Source organism: Anomaloglossus baeobatrachus, chromosome 11, assembly GCF_048569485.1.
Source record: "Anomaloglossus baeobatrachus isolate aAnoBae1 chromosome 11, aAnoBae1.hap1, whole genome shotgun sequence".
In the NCBI taxonomy this organism is placed as follows: domain Eukaryota; kingdom Metazoa; phylum Chordata; class Amphibia; order Anura; family Aromobatidae; genus Anomaloglossus; species Anomaloglossus baeobatrachus.
Genome location: NC_134363.1, coordinates 19,341,989 through 19,360,622, shown reverse-complemented (window position 1 = coordinate 19,360,622; position 18,634 = coordinate 19,341,989). Strand labels below are relative to the sequence as shown.

The 18,634-nt window shown below is 40.2% G+C and overlaps 1 protein-coding gene across 1 annotated transcript in view; it reads right to left on the bottom strand.

Annotated features, from left to right (window-relative positions):
- Positions 1–813: 813 nt before the first annotated feature.
- Positions 814–18,634, bottom strand: part of LOC142256934 (phospholipase A2 inhibitor and Ly6/PLAUR domain-containing protein-like) — a 56,486-nt gene continuing 38,665 nt past the window's right edge. The window contains exons 4-5 of the mRNA XM_075328935.1: positions 15,372–15,515; positions 814–1,395 (exon numbers count right to left, since the gene is read on the bottom strand). Coding sequence (XP_075185050.1) covers positions 1,196–1,395; positions 15,372–15,515 — 344 coding nt within the window. The 3' untranslated portion in view covers positions 814–1,195. The remainder of the gene's footprint in view (positions 1,396–15,371; positions 15,516–18,634) is intronic.

Here is an 18,634-nt window from a genome sequence, read left to right as displayed (position 1 = left end):
GTATTATTATTAATTATTAATATAGCGCCATCAATTCCATGGCGCTTTACATGTGAAAGGGGTATACATAATAGGGACAAGTACAATAATCATAAACAATACAAGACACAGACAGGTACAGGAGGACGGAGTTCCCTGCCCGCGAGGGCTCACAATCTACAAGGGATAAGTGAGGATACAGTAGGTGACGGTATCTAATGTAATGTGTATCTAATCCTCTCCTGTGTGATACTGTCTGCTGAGCTGTGTATCTAATCCTTATTAATAATAATAATAATAATAATAATAATAGTAATAATAATAATACAATAATAATAGAACATAATAATAATAATAATAATAATAATAATAATAATTAATAATAATAAAAATAATAATAATAATAGAGCATATTATTATTATTATTACTATTAGTAGTAGTAGTAGTAGTAGTAGTAGTAGTAGTAGTAGTAGTAGTAGTAGTAGTAGTAACAATAATCCTAATAACAAAATATTAATAATTATGATAATAATACAATAATAATAGAACATAATAATACTACTACTAATAATAATATTAGAACATATTATTATTATAATTAATAATAATAATAATAATAATAAATTCAATAAAAATAGATAAAATCAATAAGAATAGAAGAATATACCTAGTTTCACTTTCTGACTTTTACTATTGTAATAATGTAGTTGATATATTCCCTTTAAAGTGTTTTTTCATCATCTCTTGGTCACCCGCGTGGTAGATCGCACACAGGTAAATCAGACGTACTGTTACTGTTTTGCTATTAGTAATTAAAGTCCACTGAGTCTGCATTAATGATTAGTCTTTTTATTGAAAAAGCAGCACAGAAAACATATATATTAAATATTATTTTTTCACATTATACTTTCAGTGTCCTACATAAGTTGCGTATACATAGTGTAAGTTCCAATCAGCAGGAACATACATAGTGATGGACAAGGACCGACTGTCCAAAAAGTTACAAAAATTCTAGTAATTGGATTCTCGATGACCATACTGGTATATATTTATAAAAAATACAATCCCTCATTGGTGGTTGTGTCATGGTCCAATAGGAAGACAGAGCATCTGATATTTGGTCCTACAAAATGACAGAATCTGACATGTCCTTTATGAAGCATTTGTTAAGTGATGTTTTTGAGGCCAGATACAATGAGGGATTTCTCGATGTCGCTAGTGTGAGTATATGGATAGGATTGCGAGCATAGCCAGGAATGGAGGCAGAAGAGCATTGTTTCGCAGAGTCTCCGCGTTATTTCTGTTCTTCATCTCCTGCATCCCATGAACAGAGACTGAACATCCTCGGAAGGCAGCTGCCCCTTGAGATTTTTCCATGCTCTCCGAGGCACAACCAGCCACTCTGATGGTAGCTCCTACAAGAGAACATATTAATTATACATCATTCATCACTCTTAAAGAAGAACTCCCATCAATTTTTTTATCCTCTTAACATATTGCAATCATCATAATATATTACTCTATGTACTTAAAATTGCTAATTGTTGCCTTTCTACCCAGTAAATTCTTCTCTTTTCTCTGCCTTATCTAAAAACAGGAAATTAGTTTTCCCTGCAGTAGTCTTCCTCCCACCACAGTCTTGGCCTCCAATGATGTATACAGCAGTCTCAGCCTCCTGTTATGTATATACCATAGTCTCAGCTTCCTGTTATTTATATAATACAGTCTCAATCTCCTGTTATGTATATACCATAGTGTCAGCCTCCTGTTATGTATATACCGCAGTTTCTGCCTCTTGTTATGTATATACCACAGTCTCAACCTCCTGTTCTGTATATGCCACAGTCTCAAACTCCTGTTATGTATAAATCGCAGTCTCAGCCTCCTGTTATGTATATACCACAGTTTCAACCTCCTATTATGTATATACCACAGTCTCCCTGACAATAAAAATTGCAGTGATGACTCATACAGGGAAAATAGACTTCCTGCTTCTACATAGAGCTTTGAAGGATTCAGCTAGTCTTTTTTTAATCCCATGATGTCATAGACTTAATGGAAAACAGAAGAATTAACTGGGTAAAAAAGATAAATGATTAATTGTAAGTACGCAGTGCAATATAATATGATGATTATAATATATTTAAAGGATGAACATGTTGAAGGGAGTGATTATTTTTTTAGCAATATTACATAATGGTGAAAATTATGGCTCCACTAACAATAGATGATGGTCACAGCTTCCCTCTCCCCCTCTCTGCGCAGTAACCTCTGCATAAATCACAGAGCATGCTCAGTCCACTCCACCATTGAAGCCAATGGGTAATAGTCTTGTATTAAATTTATTGCATTAAAACCAGATTAGTATGTATTAAATTCTTAAAAACAACAAAATAATAATAATATAATTTCCCTGTAAACAGAGGTGACGTTTTGAGGAATCCAATTATAGAAGTCCTCCGGAGGCTGTTTACTTGTGTTTATGGCCCTGACGTGAAAACATGTATCCAGGGTTTAAGGCATTTTTAAGACTCATAAATATTTATACTGGGTGTGACCTGAGAACGTAGGACGCAGAAAAAAGGGTAAGAGGTTGTGAAATCATCATTTCTTCTAAAATCTCTTGGGAAATGACTTTGTCTCCAAATATACAGTAAATCAAAATTATAACAATTAACAGTTATGAAATGGCTCCTAACAATAAAAAAGCTTCTGTGAAAAACTGGAATGAGCTGGAGCCTAATTAGTTTTTTTTTTTTACCTACCAGACAAAGGCACATCCAATATACAGATTCCATAGTTAATGGCTGTGGGAGATTTGGATATAATTTTGATGGAGTTTCAACAGCTCTACAAATGACAAACAGTGTCTTTACACTTGATACACACTTGTCACCGATCCGGGATTTGCTCCCCTAACCCTGGTCAATTAAACTTTGTTGTACACCACATCATGTCTTGGTATTAAAACATTTGTGTTTTTAATTCCAGTCTGCCTGTGTCTTCCAGTACCTCTGCTACCGGACTCCTTTCTATCTACGGCTTCCATTATCTCTGCTACAGGTCTCTTGTCTGCCTGCAGCTTTCAGTACCTTTAGTACCGGTCTCCTGCTTACCTGCATCTTCCAGTACTTCAACCTTTGGTTTCATGTCTGCCTGTAGCTTCCAGTACTTCTGATACTGGTTTCCTGTTTGCCTGCATCTTTCAGTACCTCAGCCTCCAGTCTCATGTCTGCCTTTGGCTTTCAGTACTTCTGATACTGGTCTCTTGCCTGCCTGCAGCTTCCAGTAACTCTGCTACTGGTCTATTGTCCACCTTCAGCTTTCAGTACCTCTGATCGCAATCTACTATCTGCCTGTGGTTTCCAGTACCTCTGCTACCAGTCTACTGTCTGTTTGCAGCCCCCAGTACCTCTGTTACTGGTATAATGTCTGCCTGTGGCATCCAGTACCTCTATTACTAGTCTAATGTCTGCCTGTGGCTTCCAGTACCTCTGCTACTGGTCTGTTTCCTACCTGCAGCTTCCAGCTACTCTGCTACCAGTCTCATTTCTGCCTGTGGCTTCCAGTACCTCTTTTACTGGTCTCCTGTCTGCCTGCAGCTTCCAGTACCTTTGGTTCCGGTCTTCTCTCTGACTCCATTTTCTAGTACCTCAGCCTCCAGTCTCATGTCTGCCTATGCTTTCAATATGTCTGCTACTAGTCTCCTGTCTAACTGAAACTTCCAGTACCTCTGCTACTGGTCTCTTTTCTGCCTTCAGCTTCTAGTACCCCTGTTACCCGTCTGTCTGACTGTGGCTTCCAGTACCTCTTCATTCGGTCTCATGTCTGCCTTCAGCTTTCAGTACCTTTGTTGCTAGTCTCCTGTCTAACTGCAGCTTCCAGTAACTCTGCTACCGGTCTTGTTTCTGACTGCAGCTTCTAGTACTTCTGTTGCTGGTCTACTGTTGCCTGTGGCTTCCAGTACCTCTACTACTAGTCTCTTGTCTAACTGCAGTTTCCAGTACCTCAGTTACCAGTCTACTGTCTGTCTTTGGCTTTCACTACATCTGCTACTGGTTTCTTGTCTGCCTTCAGCTTACAGTACCTGTGCTACTGGTCTCCGTTCTGCCAGCAGCTTCCAGTACATCTTTTACTGGTCTCCTATCTGCCTGTGGCTTCCAGTACCTCTGCTACTAGTCTTCTATCTGCCTGCAGCTTCCAGTACATCTGCTATTGATCACCTTTTTGCCTGCAGCTTCCAGCACCTCTGTTACCAGTCTTCTGTCTCCCTCCGGCTTCATTAGCTTTGCTACCAATATCCTATCTGTCTGTGGCTTACAGTACCTCAGCCTTCGGTTTCATGTCTGCCTTCAGCTTCCAGTACCTCTGCTACTAGTATACTATCTGCCTGTGGCTTCCAGTAGCACATCCTTAGGAGTCATATCACCCTTTGGCTTTCAGTACCTCAGTTACTGGTCTCCTGTCTTGGCAAATACTTATAGTCATGCTCGAACAAGGGAATGTCCGGCGCATGACACAAAACAGATGTACAGCGGAGATGGAAAGTGGGTACGAAGACCCTTATGGTAAGGAGAAGGGAGATGGGTCACCACCTGACAATAAGCTATGTCTTCTCTTTGAGCTTCGTAATGTCCCTAAGCGGGTCCTTCCCTCCCACCGCCATTACATACCTAGGCCCTCGCTGTCCCGCCACTCACCCTGGCTAGTGAAAAGGCCAATGAGTGCACTAGACTTCACTACTGCAGTAATAAGACAGAAGGGAAGGAAGACAGAGAGGGGAACATAGACAAAATAGATATAGAACAAACTTCACTGCTGCAGCCAAACACCAGGGCTGCAGGCAACATCCAAATGCTTCCTCTCTCCACTGTGGTCAATTCAGAGTTAGTGCAATTCTATCACCGGCATCAGGTGACAGAGCATGTGACTATTTAAAGGGAAGGAAAGTGGTCAGAAACTGGCTGCACCTGAGATTGATTGGATTGTTTGATCCAATATTTATCCCAATAAAATGGACATGGTTATTAGGGCATAGACCCTGCTACATTAATTCATCCCCTAGTACCAAGAATTGAATACTACAGGAAACCCCGGGGGACATAATTCCTTTATTTTTCTTGGTAAAAGCCTTGACTTATCTTAATGTTTTTTTCAACTGAAAAAATTGACACGATCTACTGCTCAGAAAGATCTGTACACAGGTTTGTTTGGTCTTACTTGACAGTAGATGTCATTGTGGTAACACACCCCTAAGGTTTCGGCCTGAGTAGTCACTGCATGGTACGTGACCGATGTAGAACATTCAGGTGCACAACTGCACAAACAGTATTATTTGCTTTTTGCATATTTTGCCTTTTGTATCTGACAAATCCATGCAAACACCTTCTGTAATAGAGGAGATTGGATCCAACATGTTCAAGCAGAGAACAAAAAGAACACAATGACCAAGCCAAGTACGATTAATTCAATCTAAAGGAGCTGAGATTAATGAACATGTAGATATGGATCATGACGTTACCCTACATTCTAGGTGGATTTAGACTACAGAGAATCTTTCGATAATTTTTTCACACACTGGCATAAGTGTATCATGGCCTGATGGGATCTCAGGGGATCTAGGACCAGAAGGTCACAGTGTATTGTTGATCACAAATCCGCTTTGGTGCTTCGTTTTACCCTGAGTTGGAGCGTATTTAATTCTACTGGTACTGAAGGAGTTAAGGTAAATTTCTATTCTGCATTGCACGGGGGTAGGACCATGAGAGAAGGACCCATGTAGGGACCCTGTAGAGTGCTGGGATCAACCTCAGATGCAGTGATAATACAGCCACTCCCTTCTGCTATAAATATCCACTCCTGATTTCTTGCTATGCCAGCTATAGTTCATACCTATGCTGTTCACTTTGAAGAAGCCAGTGTTTGGAGAATCTGATCTCTCACTTCTGTTGCAGCTGAGAAGTTCCCGCTGGAGAAGCTGTGAAGTGTCATTTGTTGTGTCTTTCCCCACCTGCTTGTCTTACCTTCCTCAACCTCAGGTGCAGTGATATAACAGGTAGCTGTAACCTCAGCTCCAGCCACTCCCTTGTTCTATGAATATCCACTACTCACTCCGCTCTATGCCGGCTATAGCTCATACCTATGCTGATCACTTATGTTGCAGCTGAGAAGTTTCTGCTCGAGAAGCTGTGAAGTGTTATTTGTTGTGTCTTTCCCCACCTGTTTGTCTTACCTTCCTCAACCTCATGTGCAGTGATCTAAGAGGTAGTTACAACCTCAGCTGCAGCCACTCCCTTCTAATATAAAAATCTGCTACTCATTCCTCTCTATGCTGGCTATAGTTCATACCTATGCTGTTCACTTCTGTTGCAGTTGGGAAGTTTCTACTGGAGAAGATGTGAAGTATTATTGTTGTGTCTTTCCTCACCTGTTTGTCTTACTTTCTTCAACTTCAGTTACAGTGATCTTATAGGTAGTTGTAACCTCAGCTGCAGCCACTCCCTTCTGCTATAAATATCCACACCTCATTTGTCTCTATGCTGGCTATAGTTCATACCTATGCTGTTCACTTCTGTGGCAGCTGTGAAGTTCCTGCTCGAGAAGCTGTGAAGTGTTATTTGTTGTGTCTTTCCCCACCTGTTTGTCTTACCTTCCTCAACCTCATGTGCAGTGATCTAACAGGTAGTTACAACCTCAGCTGCAGCCACTCCCTTCTAATATAAATATCTGCTACTCACTCCTCTCTATGCTGGCTATAGCTCATACCTATGCTGTTCACTTCTGTTGCAGTTGGGAAGTTTCTACTGGAGATGTGAAGTATTATTGTTGTGTCTTTCCTCACCTGTTTGTCTTACTTTCTTCAACTTCAGTTACAGTGATCTTATAGGTAGTTGTAACCTCAGCTGCAGCCACTCCCTTCTGCTATAAATATCCACACCTCATTTGTCTCTATGCTGGCTATAGTTCAGACCTATGCTGCTTACTTTCAAGAAGCCAGTCTCTGGAGAAGCTGACCTTTCACTTCTGTTACAGCTGAGAAGGTCCCGCTGGAGAAGCTGTGAAGTGTTATTTGTTGTGTTTCCGCACCTGTTTGTCTTACTTTCCTCAACCTCAGTTGCAGCGATCTAATAGGTAGTTGTAACTTCAGCTGCAGCCACTCCCTTGTTCTATAAATATCCACTCCTCTCTATGCCGGCTATAGCTCATACCTATGCTATTCACTTCTGTTGCAGCTGAGAAGTTCCTGCAGAAGAAGCTGTGGAGTGTTATTTGTTTAGTCTTTCCCCACCTGTTTGTTTTACGTGCCTCGTGTTGTCTTATTGCAATAGCAAGACTAGCATCTCATTGGTATTCATTAGTCAGGGTGAGTTCAAGGCCAATGAGGACCTAGGTACCTGATGGCGCATGGGGCAAGGACCCATCTACGGATCTGAGTGCAGTGATCAGCCTCAGGTGAGAGTTCAGAGGTGACCCCACAGCCCTTTTTCTCTACCTATCTCTGTGGTTAATCTGTGAGTGGTGTGACGTCCTCTCACTATCCAGATTCACCATGGAATATGTGCTACATTTACTGCTTCTGCTTATAAAGTCTAGAATGGTCGACACTATAACATGTGATGTGTCAGCTGCAGTTTTGTAGTACGGCAGAGGTCATTTTAGGTAATTCCTCCTAAGAAAATTCACAAATTGTTCAAATATGCCATGAATTTAATTTTAATCAATTTTCTCATCTCTACTTGTAATACATTACTATATATTGTAGCTGTAGTCATAGACATTGTATGTACTACAGGGAAGTGAGACTCACTATATATATATATATATATACTGTATATATATAGTACAGACCAAAAGTTTGCACGCACCTTCTCATTCAAAGAGTTTTCTTTATTTTCATGACTCTAAAAATTGTAGATTCACATTGAAGGCATCAAAACTATGAATTAGCACATGTGGAATGAAATACTTAAAGGGGTTATCCGGCTTCTTTGACATTTTTTTTTTTTATTTCCCTATTGGGCTACATTGGGGCAGGTAAGTAGATAGTGACCACTTACCTGCCCTGCTGTCAGCCCCTCTTCCCCGGCTCAGAGTGGTCATGTGACCGCTCCTGCCGCAATTTTGCTGCTTCCGGTCATTTCATGTCAACATGGGCAGGGCCATGTTGACATGCAAATGTGGAACAGCATGTCGCCTCCCTGCTGGGCGGCGACAGTGCAATGAGCCCCGCCCCCTTCCCTGCACCCTCCCACACATTCCCCCACACCTCCAGTAACCTGCCCCTGCACTGCTGTGGGGTCCGTGACCTGGGGGAGGGGCCTGGCGGCAGCTGCCGTGGTGTCAGCTCCAGCACCGGGCCCCCTGCCCAGGATCGCACATTTAAATGTACCGCCATCACAGATCACCGATGCCGGTACATTTGAAAGTGCTGATGAGAAGCAGCGCAGCGCTGCTTCTCCTCACTGTCCCTCCCGCTGTCTGTGCTCTCTTCAGCACAGCGGTGACGTCACTACTGTGCTGAAGAGAGCACAGACAGCGCACGAATGTGCAGGAGCGACGGGGACTGAGGACAGGTGAGTATGTACTCCACATGTGTTCCCGATGGGAATGGGGATGAGGATGGGGGGGTTGCAGAGCCATATGTGTGCGTGTGCAGAGCCATATGTGTGCGTGTGAGGTGCAGAGCCATATGTGTGCGTGTGCAGAGCCATATGTGTGCGTGTGCAGAGCCGTGTGTGTGTGTACGGTGCAGAGCCATGTGTGTGCGTGTGCAGAGCCATATATGTGCGTGTGCGGTACAGAGCCATATGTGTGCATGTGCGGTGCAGAGCCCGATGTGGGGCTGATATTTGCAATGCTGTAGTGATACCAGGTCAGGTGCTGGGGAAGAATACTGACAGGGAATGTGTGTGCAGGGGGCGGGCAGGGGGCGAGGCTGGACACTAGGGTGAGGCTGGACACTGGGGTGGGGCTGGACACTGGGGTGGGTGGTGACAGCTCTGACTGAAGTTTTGCACAGGAAGTGATCATGTTTGCTGGATCTGAATGTAAACAAGAGCTGCCGAGAATAAAGGGATAATTCAAGAGGAACAAAAGTTAGAAAACAAAAAATAACAATGTAGGTGTGATTTATATGACGATACAGCACAGATAAACTCAAAAATTTTTGTTAAGCTAATGTCGGACAACTCCTTTAACAAAAAAGTGTGAAACTGAAAATATGTCTTATATTCTAGGTTCTTCTAAGTAGCCACCTTTTGCTTTGATTACTGCTTTGCGCACTCTTGGCATTCTCTTGATGAGCTTCAAGAGGTAGTCACTGGAAATGGTTTTCCAACAGTCTTGAAGGAGTTCCCAGAGATGCTTAGCACTTGTTGGCCCTTTTGCCTTCACTCTGTGGTCCAGATCACCCCAAACCATCTCGATTGGGTTCAGGTCTGGTGACTGTGGAGGCCAGGTCATCTGGCATAGCCCCATCACTCTCCTTCTAAGTCAAATAGCCCTTACACAGCCTGGAGGTGTGCTTGGGGTCATTGTCCTGTTGAAAAATAAATGATGGTCCAACTAAACGCAAACCGGATGGAATAGCACGCCGCTGCAAGATGCTGTGGTAGCCATGCTGGTTCAGTATGCCTTCAATTTTGAATAAATCCTCAACAGTGTCACCAGCAAAGCCCCCCCCCCCCACACCATCACACCTCCTCCTCCATGCTTCACAGTGGGAACCAGCCATGTAGAGTCCATCCGTTCACCTTTTCTACAAAGACACAGTGGTTGGATCCAAAGATCTCAAATTTGGACTCATCAGACCAAAGCACAGATTTCCACTGGTCTAATGTCCATTCCTTGTGTTCTTTAGCCCAAACAAGTCTCTTCTGCTTGTTGCCTGTCCTTAGCAGTGGTTTCCTAGCAGTTATTTTACCATGAAGGCTGCTGCACAAAGTCACCTCTTAACAGTTGTTCTAGAGATGAGAAGGTGTGTCCAAACTTTTGGTCTGTACTATATATATATATATATATATATATATATATATATATATATATATATATATATATATATATATATATATATATATAAAAATATATATATATATATATATATATATATATATATATAATATAGTACAGACCAAAAGTTTGGACACACCTTCTCATCTCTAGAACAACTGTTAAGAGGAGACTTTGTGCAGCAGCCTTCATGGTAAAATAGCTGCTAGGATTCTCAGCTCCTCCTGCAAAACAGAGCGAATAATGCAGAGTTTGAGAATTTATTTTTGTAATTTTTAATTATCAATTTCATGGTGACGTTTCCTCATACATAGCAAATGTACACGGAATGTTCATAATATAATGCATCAGGTTTCAAAAAGAAAACAAAGCTATTATGGAGTTCATCTCTGCCTCTGCTTTATCCGTCCTTGTCCTTTCATCCCATGGGAACCTCTCCATAGATCTTTTATTATGTCCTGTATTTATTGTTCCTCAACTTTCTTTAGACTTTAAATGTCCTGAATAAGTCTGGATACATTGTACAGTACCCGAAATGTGACACCAAGGAGTAAAACTGTCTCTGTACAACTCTACTAAGAGAACAAATCAAGGCACTATGTGGTGTACAAAAATATAGCTACTATAATACTGCTCCTATGTACAAGAATATAACTACTATAATACTGCCCCCTATGTACAAGAATATAACTAGTATAATACTGCTCCTATGTACAAGAATATAACTACTATAATACTGCCCCTATGTACAAGAATATAACTACTATAATACTGCTCCTATGTACAGGAATATAACTACTATACTACTGCTCCTATGTACAAGAATATAACTACTATAATACTGCCCCCTATGTACAAGAATATAACTACTATAATACTGCCCCCTATGTACAAGAATATAACTACTATAATACTGCCCCCTATGTACAAGAATATAACTACTATAATACTGCCCCCTATGTACAAGAATATAACTACTATAATACTGCCCCATGTACAAGAATTTAACTACTATAATACTGCCCCCTATGTACAAGAATTTAACTACTATAATACTGCCCCTATGTACAAGAATTTAACTACTATAATACTGACCCATGTACAATAATTTAACTACTATAATACTGCCCCTATGTACAAGAATTTAACTACTATAATACTGCCCCTATGTACAAGAATATAACTACTATAATACTACTCCTATGTACAAGAATATAACTACTATAATACTGCCCCTATGTACAAGAATATAACTACTATAATACTGCCCCCTATGTACAAGAATATAACTACTATAATACTGTCCCTATGTACAAGAATATAACTACTATAATACTGCCCCCTATGTACAAGAATATAACTACTATAATACTGTCCCTATGTACAAGAATATAACTACTATAATACTGCCCCATGTACAAGAATATAACTACTATAATACTGTCCCTATGTACAAGAATATAACTACTATAATACTGCCCCTATGTACAAGAATATAACTACTATAATACTTCCCCCTAAGTACAAGAATATAACTACTATAATACTGCTCCTATGTACAAGAATATAACTACTATAATACTGCCCCTATGTACAAGAATATAACTACTATAATACTGCCCCCTAAGTACAAGAATATAACTGCTATAATGCTGCTCCTATGTACAAGAATATAACTACTATAATACTGCTCTTATGTACAGGAATATAACTACTATAATACTGCTCTTATGTACAGGAATATAACTACTATAATACTGCTCTTATGTATAGGAATATAACTACTATAATACTGCTTTCATGTTTATGAATATAATCACTATAATGTTGTGGCCGTTGGGCAAAAATATAGTTCCGAAGATGTGAGAAGGTTTATAAGTGAGTGACATCTTAAGATTTAAACGATTATTATCTAATTATATTGTTTACGTATAAAGTGAACGCTGCTATGTCATTATCTAGTGAAAGCATTAAGCAATATGGGCAGTTATTACAAAATACACAGAAGTAATTATATGTTGAAACGTATTATGTAGTGATTGTAGACAAGGAGATATTGGGGACAATGTATCAATACTAATTGTAAAACTTAGCAGAGTCTTAAAATGTGTCGGCTTTATGAAAGGGGTTAATGCAATTTCTAATTTTACTCCAGTGATTACTTCCATCACTTTGTACAAAGAATGAAACATTACTAAAGTATGAAACTTAATAAGTCATTTCATAAGTTCCTGAATGAATAGAACTACCCTGCTGTTCCTTTCATTTGTGACTTATCATGTGCCAAAACTTTGGAAGACTTTGTCCTTTTGAAGTTCGGTCGACGACTTCCAACTTTTTATAAGTGAAGATTGATAAACATAAGATTGTAACATTAATTGCAATAATAAAAAGAAATGTCAAGGGCTTGGACTCGTAACTAGCGAATGCCCGGCGTCCGCCCTTTCCTAGAAAACATCAGCTGGACTGTCGCAGTGTAAACAGCAAGTTCCTATTTTTCAACAACATCTTAGATGTTTAAGAAATATTAAAGTATTCTACAGCCAATAAAATTCCCACTGGTGACACATGTTGGAAAACCACGATTACAAAATGTTCCTAATGGTAAAAATAAAAAAATCTCATATTATATTACAAAAGTTGATCTGCAGCACCTACAAGAGAGATGTAAAAAGCACAAAAATGGATCTGCAGTACCAACAAGCAAACTGTAAAAAGAAGCACAGAAGTGGAGCTGCAGCGCCTACAAAAGAGCTGTAAAAGAAGCACAAAAGTAGATCTGCATCACGTACAAGAGAAATGTAAAAAGAAGCACAGAAGTGGAGCTGCATCACGTACAAGTGAGCTGTAAAAAGAAGCACAGAAGTGGAGCTGTATCACCTACAAGTGAGCTGTAAAAAGAAGCACAGAAGTGGAGCTGCACCACCTACAAGGGAGCTGTAAAAAGAAGTACAGAAGTGGAGCTGCACCACCTACAAGGGAGCTGTAAAAAGAAGCACAGAAGTGGAGCTGCACCACCTACAAGGGAGCTGTAAAAAGAAGCACAGAAGTGGAGCTGCACCACCTACAAGGGAGCTGTAAAAAGAAGTACAGAAGTGGAGCTGCATCACCTACAAGTGAGCTGTAAAAAGAAGCACAGAGGTGGCGCTGCATCACCTATATGTGAGCTGTAAAAAGAAGCACAGAAGTGGAGCTGTATCACCTACAAGTGAGCTCTACAAAGAAGCACAGAAGTGAAGCTGTAACACCTACAAGTGAGCTGTAAAAAGAAGCACAGAAGTGGAGCTGCATCACCTACAAGTGAGCTCTACAAAGAAGCACAGAAGTGAAGCTGTAACACCTACAAGTGAGCTGTAAAAAGAAGCACAGAGGTGGAGCTGCATCACCTACAAGTGAGCTGTAAAAAGATGCACAGAAGTGGAGCTGCACCACCTACAAGTGAGCTGTAAAAAGAAGAACAGAAGTGGAGCTGCATCACCTAAAAGTGAGCTGTAAAAAGAAGTACAGAAGTGGAGTTGCAGAATCTACAAGTGAGCTGTAATAAGAAGCACAGAATTGGAGCTTCAGCGCCTCCTGATGAACTGTAAAAATATTCACATAAGTGGAGTTAAGGTAACTACAAGTGATCTGTAAAAAAACAGAAGTAAAGCTGCAGCACCCACAAAAAAAGCTGTAAAAAGAAGCACAGTAGTGAATCTGCAGCACCTATAAACGAGGTGTTAAAAGAACCATAGAAGTAGAGCTGCAGAACCTTTAACTGAGCAGTAAAAAGAAGCACAGAAGTGGAGCTGCAGAACCTTTAACTGAGCAGTAAAAAGAAGCACAGAAGTGGAGCTGCAGCACCTATAAATGAGCTGTAAAGAGAAACAGAAATGGAGCTGCAGCACCTACAAGTGAGATATGAAAGAAGCACAAAATTGAATCTGCAGCATCCACAAGTGAGGTTTAAAAAGAAGCACTTAAATGGAGCTGCAGAACCCACAATTGAGCTATAAAAAGAAGCACAGAAGTGGAGGTGCAGCACCTACAATTGAGCTGTAAAGAGAAGCGTAGACCTTTATCACTTATAAGCAAGCTGTAAAAAGAAGCACAGAAGTGGAGCTGCAGCACCTACAAGCCAGCTGTGAAAGAAAGTACAGAAGTGAAAGAGCAGAAGCCACAAGTGAGCTGTAAACAGAAGCACAGAAGTGGAGCTGAAGAACTTACTAACGAGCTGTTAAGAAAAACACAGAAGTGGAGCTGCATCACTTACAAGCAAGCTGTAAAAACCAGCGCAGAAATAGAGATGCAGCAATTACAAGCAAGCTGTAAAAAGAAGCACAGAAGTGGAGCTGCAGCAACCACAAGCAAGCTGTAAAAAGAAGCACAGAAGTGGAGCTGCAGCAACCACAACGACCTCACTGCTTCACTACCGTGTGGAGCCGCCGCCCGATCTGCACCCCACCAGCTGTCTCCTCCCCACAATCCTATAGAATGTAACCCCGCAAGGGTAAGGCCCTCTTTCCTCTGTACTAGTCTGTCTATTGTAACTTGTGTATATATTCTGTATATATAACCCCTTCTCATGTACAGCACCATGGAATTAATGGTGCTCTATAAATAAATAATAATAATAATAATAATAATAACCACAAGCAAGCTATAAAAAGAAGCACAGAAGTGGAGCTGCAGCAACCACAAGCAAGCTGTAAAAAGAAGCACAGAAGAGGAGCTGTATCACCAATAAACAAGCTGTAAAAACCATCACAGAAGTGGAGATGCAGCAACCACAAGCGAGCTGTAACAAGAAGCACAGAAGTGTAGACTGTGAGCCCTCGCGGGCAGGGTCCTCTCCTCCTGTAGACTGTGAGCCCTCGCGGGCAGGGTCCTCTCCTCCTGTAGACTGTGAGCCCTTGCGGGCAGGGTCCTCTCTCTTCCTATACCAGTCTGTTTTGTACTGTTAATGATTGTTGTACGTATACCCTCTTTCACTTGTAAAGCGCCAAGGAATAAATGGCGCTATAATAATACATAATAATAATAATAATTATAAAAAGTGGAGCTGCAGCAACCACAAGCAAGCTTTACGGCCTTTGATTGTGGCACCTAAAAACAAAAGTATATCAGCATATTCATTACAATCCTAATATGAACACCTCCAAAAGTATATTTTTTCTTTTACTTGAGGTATAGCATTGATTCTAGTATACCGGTGTCATGCATGTTTGGTATCCGGTCTTCCTCATTAGCAATGTCTTGTAGATTTTGAGTTAAAGAAGTTGCAAAAATCTAAGCAGTTGCTAAAGAAGATCAATATTTTATGTAAAAATATTGGAGGAAGAGGGAATGTGAAAAAACTTGAGGGTGAATACTAAGCCCCCCTGATAAACCTGGAGACCCTTACCTTGCTCTCGGCTGGCTGAGTATTGAACGCAATGCGTTTCATCTCCGATGCAGTTGACCTGGGTTTTCACATCACAGGTTTGAGAATTTTTAGAAAAACACGATGGGCAGCTCATCCCGTTATCGGTAGAACTTGGTGGTTTCCCTAAAATCAATCAAATAAATTGCATAAATTATTATATTTCAAACTAAATAAAAAAAACAAAAACTTGCATTTCAAAAGTAATCTATTTTTTGTAATGCATAAAAAGTCAATAAAAGTTATTTATTAATTTGTCTTTCCACAAAAAGGGTGTTCTCTTTGTATAGCGCTTTTTGCCAGGGGTTCTCTCGCACCTGGCGTGACACCTGCAGTCTCACATCCCAATGTTACAAAGTCTCATTTTTATATATAATACTAGATGTAGCACACGGCATTGCCCGGGATAGTAACTGTCTCTCTGTCTCTCACCCAGTCTCTGTCTGTGTGTCTCTGTCTGTTTGTATCTCTGTCTGTCTCTTTCCTTGTCTATCTGTGTCTATGTCCCTGTCTGTCTGTTTCTATCTTTCTGTCTGTATTTGTATCAGTCTATCTGTCGCCATCTCTGTGTCTGTCTGTCTATCTCTATCTCTCTGTCTGTCTCTATATGTGTGTCTGTCTGTCTCTTTCCACTTCTGTCTCTTTCCCCATCTCTCTCTTTCCAGGTCTGTCTCTTTGCCCATCTGTCTCTTTCCCCATCTGTCTTTGTTTGTCTCTTTCCCCGACTGTCTCCTTCCAGGGCTGTCTCTTTCCAGGTCTGTCACTTTCCAGGTCTGTCTCTTTCCAGGTCTGTCTCTTTGCCCATTTGTCTCTTTGCCAAACTGTCTCTTTGCCCATCTGTCTCTTTCCCCGTCTGTCTCTTTCCAGGTCTGTCTCTGTCTGTTTTTTTCTGTCTCTCTCTATCTGTCATCTTATTACCTCACACATAAGCTTCTTATACTAACAGTTTATTTTGTTCCTATAGCAACCACTGACAGTTGCTATTAATAACCTGCAGCTCCCACCTATTCAGTTTAATGGAGGCAGGATTTTTGAGAGTAACTGTAAAGCGCGGGGTTAATTTTTCCCATCAAAACATAGTCTATGACGTTCCCTGGGTCACAGGGAAACCAAGGTCTGTGCAAAATTTCATGATTGTAGATGTGACGGTGCAAATTCCTTTAGCGGACATACATACATACACACACATACATACACACACATACATACACACACACATACATACACACACATACATACACACACATACATACACACACATACATACACACATACATACATACACACACATACATACACACACATACATACACACACATACATACACACACACATACATACACACACATACATACACACACACACACACACATACATACACACACATACATACACACACATACATACACACACATACACACACATACATAAATACATACACGTACATACACACTCATACATACACACATACATACACACATACACACACACACATACACACACACACATACATACACATACATACACACACATACATACATACACACATACATACACACACATACATACACACACACACACATACACATACATACACACACATACATACATACACACATACATACACACACATGCATACACACACATACATACACACTCATACATGCACACACACATACATACACACACACATACACACATACACTCACATACATACACACACATACACACACATACATACACACACACATATACACATACACACACACACATACACACATACAGTACATACACACATACATACACACACATACACACATACACACACATACACACACATACACACATACACATACATACACACACATACACACATACAGTACATACACACACATACACACATACACACATACATACACACATACAGTACATACACACATACACACACATACACACATACACACACATACACACACATACATAGATACACATACACACATACACACATACACACACATACACACACACATACACACACACACACACACATACACACACATACACACATACAGTACATACACACACATACACACATACACATACACACATACAGTACATACACACATACACACACTTACACACATACACACACATACATACATACACATACACACACATACACACATACACACACACATACACACATACAGTACATACACACACATACACACACATACATACACATACACATACACACATACAGTACATACACACATACACACACATACACACATACACACACATACACACACATACATACACACACATACACACACATACATACACACATACACACACACACACATACACACACACATACACACATACAGTACATACACACACATACACACATACACACACATACATACACATACACACATACACACACACACATACACACACACATACACACATACAGTACATACACACACATACACACACACACATGCACACATACACATACACACACATACAGTACATACACGCACATACATACACACACACACACATACACTGAGCTTTATATATTAGACTAAACACTTGGACATTTTTAATTTGGCATTCTTGAAAAAGTTAGGCTTGAACTCCTGCTGAGGTTACAGATATACTATCGTCATCCAACTGATCATGAAGAAACCGGAAAATGTTTGGACATCAAGGTCCCAAAATTTTCGAAGATATATAGTTTCAAAATAATTACATTCTTTATATTATTGATTCATTTGAGTTAATTAGTTTTTTACCCTGTAAAGTTTGGAATCCCGTCTAAACAATTCAATGTAAAAACAGTTTAGTTGCTACAAACGTCCGGTCTTTAGAAGTTTTGACAAATGATCCTTGTAATACGAAGGTGTCCCAATCAGGAAATGAAGCAACGGAACTCGAGTAAGACAAAAGAAGATTTCTTCATTTTCTCACACGCATTTTCCTTAGTAATCAGTATTTTTTTTTTGTTTATGGATTGTAGTTTATAACTATTCTTTACCAGTGATGAGCGAATAGTACGATATTATTCGTATTGGATATCTAGCCCTCTCCCAGTATTCAAAGCAGCAAAGAGAAGGTGATACTCATGTTTGATATTAGTAAGATTTCAGTGGACAGGACTAGAAATGTCAACATTCACTGGCAGGGCTCAGATTTTGGAAAGAGGTTTTGATTAACAATAGGGATGATCGAATACC